This window comes from Lithobates pipiens, unplaced genomic scaffold (assembly GCF_037356315.1).
Source record: "Lithobates pipiens isolate NorthernLeopardFrog02 unplaced genomic scaffold, aLitPip1_a1.2 Scaffold_22, whole genome shotgun sequence".
Lineage (NCBI taxonomy): Eukaryota > Metazoa > Chordata > Amphibia > Anura > Ranidae > Lithobates > Lithobates pipiens.
The window spans coordinates 23641765-23655473 of record NW_027507784.1 but is presented as its reverse complement, the minus strand read 5'-3'; the positions used below and the strand labels follow the sequence as shown (position 1 = coordinate 23655473).

General features: G+C 45.5%; 1 protein-coding gene across 1 annotated transcript in view; it reads left to right on the top strand.

Annotated features, from left to right (window-relative positions):
* LOC143925629 (uncharacterized) overlaps positions 1 to 13709 on the top strand; it is a 197101-nt gene that overhangs the window by 38034 nt on the left and 145358 nt on the right. The window contains exons 6-8 of the mRNA XM_077450096.1: positions 8351 to 8497; positions 8587 to 9545; positions 11286 to 11430. Coding sequence (XP_077306222.1) covers positions 8351 to 8497; positions 8587 to 9545; positions 11286 to 11430 — 1251 coding nt within the window. The remainder of the gene's footprint in view (positions 1 to 8350; positions 8498 to 8586; positions 9546 to 11285; positions 11431 to 13709) is intronic.

The following is a 13709-nucleotide window of genomic DNA, read 5'->3' as shown; positions in this document are numbered from 1 at the left end:
TATATCCGCGCTTTCTGCAGACACGACATTTTCTTTGGGGGGCTCGTTGGGTAGGGGTACTCGGGATGACATAAGAATAATGCCTCTCATGCAGCCGGCTTACTGCATCTGGTAGGGGAAGGTGAGGTGGAGCACCGCCTGGATACAGAAGGGCTCTGACGATATCCTCCTGGAATTTAAGGAAGGATCCAGTCCGTCCTGAAGCTTTGTGTATTACATAAGCATTCAGTATAGCCAATTGGAATAAATAAACAGACACTTTTTTGTACCAGCGTCTGGCCTTACGGGCAACTAGATACGGCGCCAACAACTGGTCATTGAGGTCCACCCCTCCCATGTTAAGGTTATATTTGTGGACACAGAGGGGTTTCTCCACAATACCAGTCGCCGTAGGAATTTGGACCGTCGTGTCTGCATGAAGGGAGGTAAGAACAAAAACATTCTTATTATCCCTCCACTTCATAGCGAGCAAATTATTACTGCGCAAGCAGGCTCTCTCCCCCAGCCTAAGACGGGACTCTACAAGCCGCTGGGGAAAGCCCCGGCGATTAGGTCGCACGGTGCCACATGCTCCAATCTGCTGATCAAACAAGCGACTAAATAGTGGCACGCTTGTGTAATAATTGTCCACGTACAAGTGGTACCCCTTTCCAAATAAGGGTGACACCATGTCCCACACTATCTTGCCAATGCTTCCGGCTCTACGTGACTCGCAGTTGCAGTTCTTGCAGTTCTCCGGCTCTACGTGACTATCTTTACCCTCATAAACCATAAAACTACGTGTATAGCCTGTGGCCCTGTCACAGAGCTTATACATCTTGACCCCGTATCTGGAACGCTTGTTGGGGACGTATTGTTTGAATGACAAGCGACCAGAAAACGTAATCAGGGACTCATCAACGCAGACAACTTGATGGGGAGTAAACAAGTCTGCAAAACGTTGGTTGAAGTGGTTTATGAGGGGCCGAATTTTGTAGAGCCGATCATATTCAGGGTCTCCACGAGGACGACAGAGTTCATTGTCGCTGAAGTGCATGAACCGCAAAATCATCTCGTATCGTGCCCTGGACATGGAAGCAGAGAACACGCGCATATGGTGAATTGGGTCAGTGGACCAGTGTGACCGCAACTCACTCTTTTTGGTTATGACCCATGTTGAGGGAGAAGCCCAGAAAGATTTTAAATTCGGAAACCGTAACTGGTTTCCATTGTTTGGCAAGGGCGGACTGGGGAATAGTGGCGATGTGTTGACCAGCGTACAAATTGGTTTGGTCCACAATAGATCTATAGAGATCTTCGGTGAAAAACAGTGAGTAAAAGTCAAGTGTCGTAAAATCAACTGTTTCCACGTTAATGCCAGGTTGGCCAGTGAATGGGGGAAGTACGGGTTCTGCAGAAGATGTGGGCACCCAAATAGGATTGGCGAATTCTGCAGGAAGGGCACTATGGGTACAACGGGCCTGTCTTTGTCTTCTTCTTGGTGGCAGCGGGACACTACTTGTGCTTGCCACCTCGCCAGCTTGAACTGCACTTATGGGACTCGCCACGTCACCACGTGTTACTGCAGTGCTGGATGTAGGTCCAGGGTGTACTAGGCCGCTGGTGCTTGCCAGTTCACCAGAAGGATGAGCGGCTCTAGTACGTCTCTGCTCCATACGAGTGACCTGCGGTTCCTGCACCTCAACAACAGAATACATTCGGGATCGGGCACACCTGTCCTTAACAGCGGCCTCATCTCCGTCGTCAGAGCTATCTGTCATGGAGCCGCTGTCCTCTACAGGATCGTATTCTGAGCCTGAATCTGACAGATGAGTGACGTCCTCTTCACTATCTGTCATGCTCAGAAACGTGTAGGCCTCTTCACTAGTGTACCTTCGCTTTGCCATTTTGGGCTCTAAATTTAGGGGTACACTAGTGAGACTCACAGGTAAAAAAGCACCTAGCCTGTCAGCGACTGCTTCAAAACGCTACAAAAAAAACTGTTAGCGATCGCAGGGATCAAGCCTGACTCTGCGAACGCTGCAGTTATGTGTGTTGTGTTTTTTAAGTGACAGTGATCGATCGATACTACACTTGGGTGGGCTGGGCTGGGCGGAGGGGCTAAACGCAGGTGCTAGCAGGTATCTGGGCTGATCCCGCTAACAATGCGTTTTGGGAAACCTAAAATGCTGGCAACGCTAATATAGATCTGATCAGATACTATATTACTAAGGGAGGTGTATGCTTTGCGCGTGGGTGTTAGCGGTACTGGCACTAACCTGACGCTGGGGCGACGCAGACCTTATCTGACCCTCAAACTTATATCACCCGCCGGGTGATCAGGGGGTTAATCCTTTATTAGGTAATAAATGGCGGGTGCCCTGAAACAAAAAAAAAATAACTAACCAACCAGCGTCACCTGTAACAGTTATATGGTGATCACTGGTGAAAGGGTTAACTGGGGGGCAATCAGGGGGCTATGCGGTAGTATATGGGGGTCCCTGACGCTATAAAAAGCTGCTGCGAACCTAAATACTTACCTGCCTAACTAGCGTCACCTGTGACACTAATACAGCGATCAGAAAAACGATCGCTTATTAGTGACACTGGCGACGGGGGGTGATCACGGGGTTAAACCTTTATTGGGGGGGTTAGGGGGGCACCCTAGAGCTAAAGGGGGCTAACCCTAACTGCCCTAACAGTTATTACAGTCACAAATGACACCAATGCAAAAAAAAAATGCAATTTGTGTCACTGTGACTGGGGGGGCAGGGGTGATTGGGGGGTGATTGGGGGGTGATCGGGGGGGGGGGGGGGTGAAAAGTGTGCCTGGCGTGTTCTACTGTAAGTGTAGTGTTGGGTGCAACTCACCGATCCTCTCTCCTCGGTGCCGGAATGAAAAAGACCGACACGAGGAGAGATTACATCACTTCCTCTGCCTGTGTTTACATTACAGGAGAGGAAGTGATGTCACCGAGCATTTCCATTCGTCGGGAGCGATCGCGAGGGGGTGGCCATGAATGAATGGCCGCCCCCTCATCCCGGATCGCTCCCGAACGATTACCGACCGCCGCAGGCACCGGGGGGGGGCCCGATCGGGCCCCCCACCCGCGGGAAGGCAGGAACGTAAATGTACGCCCATATGCCTGCCCGTGCCATTCTGTCGACGTACATCGTCGTGCGGCAGTCGGGAAGTGGTTAATCAAGAATTAGACAACAGTGGGGCTGATTTACAAAGCATTTGCGCTATGAGTAGCGGGGCACGCCGACGCACAACGGCCGTTTTTGTGTTCACAAAGCTTTTGCGCCTGTAACACATTTACTATCATGTTGCCGGCACACGGGTGGCCGCGATCAGTGCGCCGCTATAGACCTGGCGCACGGCATCTTCAACTCAGAATTAAAAGAAGGTGGAAGTGTGGATATTATGGGGGATGATGTGAGGAAGTATAGATATGACTGTCCAAGTAACAAATATGTCCAAAATAGAAAGGAATATTAACTATAAAGTGAGGCAAAATCTTCTGTACAGGGGCACAGACAGCAAAACAAATGTTACAGGGGTGATAACCCTTCCCCGTGTTTTCCAAAAAGCTTAAAAATACATTTTTTGGCTGGAGCTACACTTGCAAAATGTACCTGTTCCAAATTACAAACAGATTCTACATAAGAACAACCCACAGTCCCTGTCTTGTTTGTAACCCGGGGACCGCCTGTAGTAGCAGCACACAGTCACTAGGATCTCTCACACGTGTCTGTATTCACAAATGTCCCTGGATACTTGAAGGCCTCCTTTCAGTATAAGAACAGACATTTCTTGAAATGTTCCAGACCAGATCCCCAGTAGAATCTCTCAATCGATTCCAAAAAAGTTAAGTAGGATAGCCCCCTCCCTAGGGTTGCCACCTGTCCGGGATTCACCCGGACAGTTCGGGTTTGGAATCGTGCGTCCAGGTTTCAGACTGCCTGAAACCCAGACACATTTTTCAGACTGGACTATGGCTTCCCAGCAGGGTTGCTGGCTGCAGTTTTCTAAGCTTAGAGTGTCTGTTACACTCTCTTTCACAATGCCCAAAACCAGCACTAACAATCACCTCCATTCACACACAGACAGGAGAGGAGAGAGGGATGGATCTATTCCTCTTCCACCCACCCCTTCCCTTCTGTGTCTGCCCACACTCCAATTCCCAGCTCTGTGCCTCAGAAAAGGAAAGTTGGGGCTGTAAATTTGAAGTCCAGCAGCCTCAGATACATCTGCATGAGAGGTGCTGACTGTCAAGGGGTGAGTGAGCTTCTCATCCATCCCTGTCTGTTACTGAAGTCTCCCCCCTTGTGTCTCCTGCCTCTAAGTAAGTACACTAAGGGGAATTAGGGTTCTCAGAGCACCCCTTACATCAGAGTTCCCCTTTACAGGCCACAGTGTTCTGCCTTTTACATCAGAGTCTTCTTCGTACATCAGAGTTCTCAGCGTTCCCCCTTTAACCACTTAAGGACCGCTTCATGCCATTGTACGTCATCACAATGGCATGTACAGGCACAAGCACGTACATGTACGTGCTTGCCTTCCAGCAGGTGGGGGGTCCGATCGGACCCCCTCCCGCTGGATGCGGCAGTCCGTTTCGCTTCAGGAGCGATCCGGGATGAGGGGATGGCTGTTGGTTTCTGGCCATCCCCTCTTGATCGCTCCTGGCGAATGAGAAGCTTCCTCCCACTGTGTATAGTAAACACAGGCAGGGAGGAAGTGATGTCATTCTCCTCGGGCGGTCTTATTGACCGGACTACGAGGAGAAGACAGAAAGTAAGTGCACCAACACTACACTGACATGTAGGCACACACAGGCACACACCCCCCCCAGTCACAGTGTCACTGATTGCAGTGATCATTTATTTACTGATCACTGCATTCAGTGTCAGTTGTAAAAGTAAAAACTGTCAGGGCAGTTAGTGTTAGGTCCAGGGTAGCCCCCTACCACCCCCCAATAAAGGTTTAACCCCCTGATTGCCCCTAGAGTTAACCCTTTCACCCCCTTTTGCCAGTGTCACTAAGCGATCATTTGTCTGATCACTGCGTTAGTGCCACTAGGTAGCTAGTTATTTTTTTAGGTTCACCGCAAGGTTTTTATAGTGCTAGGTACGCTGATATACTACTCAATAATGGTTTTAACCCCCTGATTGCCCCTAGTTAACGCTTTCACCAGCGATCACAGTATAAGTGTCACTGGTGACGCTGATTAGCCAGTTAGTTATTTAGGTTCCCCGTCAGGTTTTTATATAGCGCCAGGGACCCCCATATACTACCTAATAAACAATTTGAACCCCCTGATTGCCCCTAGTTAACCCTTTCACCAGTGATCACCGTATAAGTGTTACGGGTGACTCTGGCTAGTTTGCTTTTTTTAGCATCAGGGCACCCGCCATTTATTACCCAATAAACGTTTAACCCCCTGTTTACCCGGCAGGTGATATCAATTAGGTTTTAGGGTCAGGGTCTGCGTCGCCCCAGGCAGTGCTAGGTTAGTGCCAGTGCCGCTAACACCCACACGCAAAGCATAAACCTCCCGTAGTGGTATAGAATCTGAACAGATCAATATCTGATCTGATCTATACTAGCATCCCCAGCAGTTTAGGGTTCCAAAAAAATGCATTGTTCACTGTCACTTACAAAACACTAAACACATAACTGCAGAGTTCGCAGAGTCAGGCCTGATCCCTGCGATCGCTAACAGTTTTTTTTGGTAGCGTTTTATATTTAAATCCGGAAGGCAGTGCTTGGTTTTCAGGGTCCCGTATGTGGCTAAGCTCCCAAAAAGTCCCCCATATGTGGTATCCCCGTACTCGGGAGAAGCAGCAGAATTTATTTTGGGGTGTAGTTTCACTTATGCCCATAGCATGTGTGAGCAATATATCATTTAGTGACAACTTTGTGCAAAAAAAAAAAAAAAAATTGTAATATTCCTGCAACTTATGGCAAAATATAAAATATTTCATGGACTCAACATGCCTCTCAGTAAATAGCTTGGAGTGTCTACTTTCCAAAATGGGGTTATTTGGGGGGGTTTGTGCTATTTTGGCATTTTATGGCCTTCTAAACTGTGATAGGTAGTGAGGAGTGAAATCAAAAATTTGCACCCTTAGAAATCCTGAAGGCAGTGATTGGTTTTTGGGGTGCCGTACGCGGCTAGACTCCCAAAAAGTCCCACGTAGGAGAAGCAGCAGAATATATTTTGGGGTGCAATTCCACATATAACTATGGCATGTGTGAGCAATATATCATTTAGTGACAACTTTTTGTAAACTTTTTTTTTTTTTTTGTCATTATTCAATCACTTGGGACAAAAAAAAATATTCAATGGGCTCAACATGCCCCTCAGAAATTTCCTTGGGGTGTCTACTTTCCAAAATGGGGTCATTTGGGGGGGTTTGTACTGCCCTGCCATTTTAGCACCTCAAGAAATGAGATAGGCAGTCATAAATTAAAAGCTGTGTAAATTCCAGAAAATGTACTCTAATTTGTAGACGCTATAACTTTTGCGCAAACCAATAAATATACACTTATTGACATTTTTTTTACTAAAGACATGTGGCTGAATACATTTTTCCCTAAATGTATGACTAAAATTTAGTTTATTCGATTTTTCTGATAACAAAAAGTAGAAAATATCTTTTTTTCTCAAAATTTTTGCATTTATATCGCAAAAAATAAAAATCGCAGAGGCAATCAAATACCATCAAAAGAAAGCTCTATTTGTGGGAAGAAAAGTACGCAAATTTTGTTTGAGTACAACATTGCATGACCGCGCAATTACCAGTTAAAGCAGTGCAGTGCGAAATTGTAAAAAGACCTCTGGTCCTTAGGCTGAAAATTGGTCCGAGGCTGAAGTGCTTAATCAGGGTTTCCAGAGCATCCCTTATGTTAGAGGCCCCAGAGTTCTCCCTTACATCAGAGTCTGCAGAGTCCCCCCTTACAGTGAAAGGGAACTCTGCGAGTTCAGATGTAAAAAGGGGAACTCTGTGGACACTGATGTAAAAGGGAACTCTTGTTATTAACTTTATATGATTAGAAATGTTATTTAATATCATATATATGTATAGTTTATATCAGGGATATGCAATTAGCGGACCTCCAGCTGTTGCAGAACTACAATTCCCATGAGGCATAGCAAGACTCTGAAAGCCACAAGCATGACACCCAGAGGCAGAGGCATGATGGGATTTGTTGTTTTGCAACAGCTGGAGGTCCGCTAATTGCAGATCCCTGGTTTATACTTTAAAAAAAAAAAATTCTGTGTGCCGCTAAAGTGTTTGGGTTTGACTTGAAGAAAAGGTGGCAACCCTGCCCCTCCCTCCCCCTCCTCAAGCTAACACATCTGGGACCTTGATGAACAAATGTAGAAGCACACCTGAACTGCCCAGAAGGGCAGCAGTCCTTCATGTTGGACACCTCTGCTCCTGGACAAGAACCCTTCTGGTCCAAGCCACGGGCTATTTATGCACTCCCTAGACACCTACTGGGCACACTCCTCCAGGGATTGGCTAAGACCACATAAATACTCAGGCTGCTTTTTTTGACTCTCCCAGCCTACTACATTCCAGAACCCTCCAGAAGGCAGGGGGGAGGGGAGCAGTCAAATCTGCAATCAGTAACACACAGAACAGCCCAAAATAATCACACGTTGTTCAACTGATTACAGGAAATGTACTTACCTAACCCAACTATCAGCCAATCGAGGAGGGTGCTACATAACTTTCCTGACGCCTTCATGGCAGCACACACTGGGTTGTGACTCTGCCCCCACAACCTGACAGGATTGGATTAGCTATAAATTTGAAGGGGAGACCCCCCACTGCGTTTTCTTTTTTATCCTCACCTGACAGGTTGGACGGACACGGTTTCTCCTGTTACAGCCTCTTGCCGCCTTTCGCACCAGCAGGTTCAAGCCTCTCCTGTTTGGAAGTCCCTCCTGTACAGTCTCTAAAGGAGCTTCTATGCTATGGAGGGAGTGCCTGCTCTGGTAGTCTCAAGGGGCATCTAGTCTTTGGCATATAAACAAGCTTTAAAGAAGCTTTTCGTTTGCAGTGGACCTCCCTTTTTTTTTCCTTTGCCTTCCTTTCCTCTGCTTATATGCAGTTAAAAATGTATTTTTTCAAACAGCACACACTGGATGGATTTGGAATTGGCGATCGCCTCCTACTTATTTATTCTTTCTTATATTTTCTAGACTGTGTTGTATTTTTTCCTTATGGAGTCCACTGCCCACGCAGACCACCATTAGGAAGTTAGGTAAGAGGCTATGCCGGATATAGGTAGGTACTGAAGGGGAGATGGAAAAATGAGTGGCAGATGCTTAGTGCTGCCTTTCTCTTTTGGCAGCCTGGCTAAATCAAGAACCACAAGTTCCAGGCATGGAAGAAGGTCTAGCCATAACCCAAGTAGAAGATCTCGCAGAAGCCGCTCAAGATCTCCTTCACGTCACCGAAGGCATAGCCATTCATGGCATAGCCACTCAAGCCATAGCCGGTCAGGTCACAGGAGGTCTCCTTCCTCGCACCGTCAAAGCCGCCATACCCGACCTGCAGTAAATGCTTGCTGGGTTTGCGGTGCTCCAGCTTTGCCAGATAAGCTTGCAAGTCGTTCCTGTTTCAATGAGGCTACCAGAGAGAAGGAAGCGGATGCAAGGATAGCTACAGACCTCATAAGGGAGTCAGTACGAGAGTCATTACTGGAGATAGCAACACCAGCTTTAGATAGAGCGGTTCCCAGCACATCTTCAGTGGACCCCCACCTCACTCAGGCATCAGAATCTTCCTCTGAGGGTAAGGGTCAGGAAATGTCAGCCGGCTTCATCTTTTCTCTAGTGGAACCCTTTGCAAAATCCGTCAAAGAGGCAATTGGCTGGCAAGAAGACACAACAAATCCCCCAAAAGTGCGGAACTATTTTCCAAATTTGAAAAGAAATCCGGAGTCATTTCCTTTCATTGAGGAACTCGAGGATCTCATTAAGGACGAATGGGTGAGATCGGATAAGAGGTCTAGTCTTACTAATAGATTGGTAAAAATGTACCCCTTAAAGGAAGCAAAAGTGAAATCCTTAATTAATGCTCCCATCGTCAACTCTTCTTTAATTCGTCTTGCCCGTCACGTTACATTACCGATCGAGGATGCGGTCTCTTTTCAGGATGTACTTGATCAAAAGATGGATTTGGAATTGAAGACAGCATATTCCACGGCTGGGGAAGCTTGTAGACCAGCAATTACCACAGCGGCAGTGGCCAAAGCCATCTCGGGATGGACATCCAGAATAGAGAAAGACCTTCAGGATGGCGTAGAGATGGGGAAAATAATATCTTCTCTGCAGGAAATCAGACTAGCAGGAGATTTCGTGGCGGAGGCCTCGGTAGATATTATAAGGTCTTCAGCCAGGTCAATGCTGGCTTCAGTAACGGCAAGAAGGGCTCTATGGCTAAAACCATGGATGGCAGATGCAGCTTCCAAAACGAATTGGTGCAGGATTCCGTATGATGGTTCGAACCTGTTCGGTGCCGAGCTAGATTCGGCCATCTCCAAGGTAACAGGAGGGAAATCATGTCTGATTCCTTCCGATAGAAGACCCAGAACACAAAAAGGACCAGCTTTCAAATGTAATCTTCCAGACAAATACAGGGAATCCAGATCCTACCGTCCGGGTAGGGAGTTTAGAAGGGACTGGAAGAACATAAAACCTTCCTTTCTCAGGATACAGAAGTCCAAGGCTTCCCCGGCTGGGGAACAGCAGAAATCACTTTGAAAATGTGCCCGCCCACCCGGCTCAGGTGGGCGCCAGGCTGAAAAACGTCTTCAAAATTTGGTCAAACCACATAAAGGACTTATGAACGTTATCAACAACCAAATTTGGTCACAGATGGAAATTCAAAAACGGATTCCCTCCAAATCACTTCTGGACAACCAAACTTCCATCCTCACTATCCAAAAGAAATCTGTTAGTGAAGTACATAACAGAGTTGAAACAGAAGGGAGCAATTCTGGAGGTCCCATCATACCAAAAAGGGAGGGGCTTCTATTCCCCCCTGTTTCTGGTGAAAAAGAAGACAGGCGACTTGCGTCAGTTCATCCGGCTCTTCAAAAGTTTCTGTGATTCGCCATAAAACAGAATAATTTCCAATTCCGGTGTCTCCCATTCGGCATCTCTGCCCCCAGGATGCTCACCAAAGTTCTGTTACCACTAGTGGCTTTTCTCAGAGAAAAGGGATTACGAGTCCACCATTACCTAGACGACATCCTGCTTTTAGCAGTATAACAGGAAACTCTGATTCACCAATGGGAGATTCTCCTTACAATGCTTCAGAAGTTTGGGTGGATAATCAACTGGAGAAAGAGCAGTTTACATCCTACACAGAAAATTGTCTTTCTGGGGGCAGATCTAGACACCAGGTTGAACAGTATACAGCTCCCGCAGGAGAAGGTCAAGCCTCTAATATGGAAAATGCAGAGACTGTTGTCAACAAATCAATTGCCAGCCAGAGCCTGTCTGAGTGTACTGGGGTCCATGTCCGCAACCATACCTATGGTGCAATGGTCGCAGTGGCACACGAGAGCTCTGCAGAACTTATTTCTCAGGCAGTGGGATGGAGTATTGATGCATCAGACCATCTTTATCTCCAGATCGGTGAAGCAGTCGATATGGTGGTGGACACACCAAAGCAATCTCTAGAGATACAGACCAATAGTTCCTCCGGACCCAGAAGTAGTCACTTCGGATGCCTGCCAGACAGGTTGGGGAGCCAATTTTCAGGATCAGGCAGCCCAGGGGCAGTAGCATTTTCAGGCCTTAGGCCTAGTCTCGAACATTCTGGAGCTCAGAGCAGCCTTCCACACCTTAAGAGCATTTGCACCACTCCTGAAAGGCAAGAATGTGATTATCCGCATGGACAACAAAGTGGCAGTGTCCTATATTCAGAGGCAGGGAGGTACCAGGAGTGCCACATTGATGGAGGAGATTCGGCCCATTTTAGAGTGGGCTCAGATACATCTTTCAAGTTTAAAAGCAGTGTATGTTCCAGCAACACAGAACATATTAGCCGACTACCTAAGTCAAGAAACTTTATCCAACAACAAGTGGTCCTTGAACCCTCAAACCTTCTATCTCCTTGCGGAAGTCAGGGGGATGCCAGAAATAGACCTAGCAGCCACTGCAACGAATACCAAGTGCCTCAGATTCCTGTCGAGAGGTTCGTTCCCATCGGCGGAGGGGGTGGATTGTCTGAGTCATCCATGGAACTTCAGGTTGGGGTATATATTTCCTGTCCAGGTTCCTGTTCAGGCTCCGGAGGTCCTCAGCGACAGTAATCGCAATTATTCCACTGTGGCCAAGGAGGCCATGGTTCACGACACTTTTACAGCTCAACCTGCAATCTCCTATTCCTCTTCCGATAACTCCGGATCTTTTATATCAAGTTGCACCTGATGGCCTGAAGATTTAGAGGGCTAGACTAAGAGCTCAGGGCTGCTCTCAGGAGGTTATATCAACTCTGATGCAAGCCAGGAAGGTTACAACTAATACCATTTATTCTAAAATTTGGGAAAGATTCTGCTCCATGACTCAACAAAAGGGATGAAATAGCTTTTCTCCAGAACCTGCTCATATTCTGGAATTCCTCCAATCAGGGGTCAGAAAAGGTCTGAGTCTAAGTACCCTCAAGGTTCAAGATTCTGCCCTGTCAGCCAAAATGGATACGAAGTGGGCATTCCATTCTTTAGTAATCCAATTCCTGAGGGCCTATCTAAAGATCAAACCTCCCAGGAAGCCAGTCTTTCCATCATGGGATTTATCAATAGTTCTCCATGCTCTATCTACTCCTCCGATTATTCCATTTGAAACAATCTCTCTTTGGGACTTGACTTTGAATCTAACTTTCCTCATTGCAATTACATCAGCAAAAAGGGTGTCAGAAATCCAAGCATTGATGATCTCGGAAACTCATTTGGTTCTCTTTCCCGACAGAGTGGTGCTAAGACCCTCAGAATGGTTTATACCCAAAGTAGCTACTTCCTTTCACTACAACCAGGACATCATTCTTCTATCCTTCTCTAATGATCAGGGAGATCCGCACCCACTAGATGTGAGGACAACCATCATTAACTACTTAACTGCTATCTCCTCTTTTAGAAGGACAGATTCTCTCTTGTTCATCCCTCATGGATCCAAACGCAGGCAAGCGGCTTCCTCACGTACCATTGCATCCTGGCTGGTCAGAACCATTAAGAAGGCATATTCCTCCCAGTACCTGGCGATTCCTGAGGGCATCAGGGCTCATTCAACAAGGGCAGTGGCTACCTCCTGGGCAGCATATTGCAGGGTCTCTCCAGAGACAATATGCAGAGCAGCATTTTGGTCCTCCAGGCATACCTTTATTTCCCACTACAAGGTGGACTCGACTCACCTGTCCATGACTGACTTCCGTAGATCCATCATTAGAGCTAATTCTTCCGCATTATAAGGAATTAAAGTTTATCTTTACTTGCACCCACCCGACTGGCCAGATATTTCCCAGTGTGTGCTGCCATGAAGGCGTCAGGAAAACGGAAAATTGTATACTCACCTTTCATAATTTTCCTTTCCTGGCGCATCTTCATGGCAGCACACAGTTTCCACCCTATTTCTTTGTGACAATATATACAGAAAATGAAGCGGGGGGTCTCCCCTTCAAATTTATAGCTAATCCAATCCTGTCAGGTTGTGGGGGCGGAGTCACAACCCAGTGTGTGCTGCCATAAAGATGCGTCAGGAAAGGAAAATTACGAAAGGTGAGTATACAATTTTCCGTTATTTGTACACCCCGTCCTCATCAAGTGAGGATGCAAGGATAAGCTTCATTCTGCATACAGACTATATTGCTTTTTTGCTCAATTATCTTATTTTTTTTTCTATTGAATAAAATCCCTCAAATATGAACCAAGTACACAAACACACACACACACACACACACACACAAAATGCAAAGAAAATTAAAAGGACAACATTTGTAGGCTATTTATATTTTACTTATTTTTTTTATATCCCGTTGAATAAAAAAAATACTCACATTTCTACCAATTACACACACAAACATGCAAAGAAAATAAGACAAAAGAATAATAAAAAAAACACTTTTTTTTTACTATTTAGATGTTATTGTTTAATGATACCTTATTGAATAAAAACCCTCAATTATCAACCAATTAAACACACAAAACATGCAAAGACAGCAAGAAAAAAAAAAAAAAAACACTGCTATTTAGATTTGATTTATTCATTTAAGTATTTAAATATAAAAAAAAATTGTATGTAAAAAAAACAAAAAAAAAACTGTTGTCTCTTTAAATTTTTAAGAATGCTTTTGCTTTTCAATGTAAAGGAAATAAGACAAAGAAAAAAATAAAAACACTTTTTTTTTTTACTATTTAGATGTTATTGTTTAATGATACCCTATTGAATAAAAACCCTCAATTATCAACCAATTAAACACACAAAACATGCAAAGACAGCAAGAAAAACAAAACACAACAACAACAACAAAAAAAACCACTGCTATTTAGATTTGATTTATTAATTTAAGTATTTAAATATAACATTTTTTGTATGTAAAAAAAATAAATAAATAAGCTGTTGTCTCTTTAAATTGTTAAGAATGCTTTTGCTTTTCAAATCATTCTCTGCAGCTATTACCATTTGTACCACCTCCCCCTTCCTTTT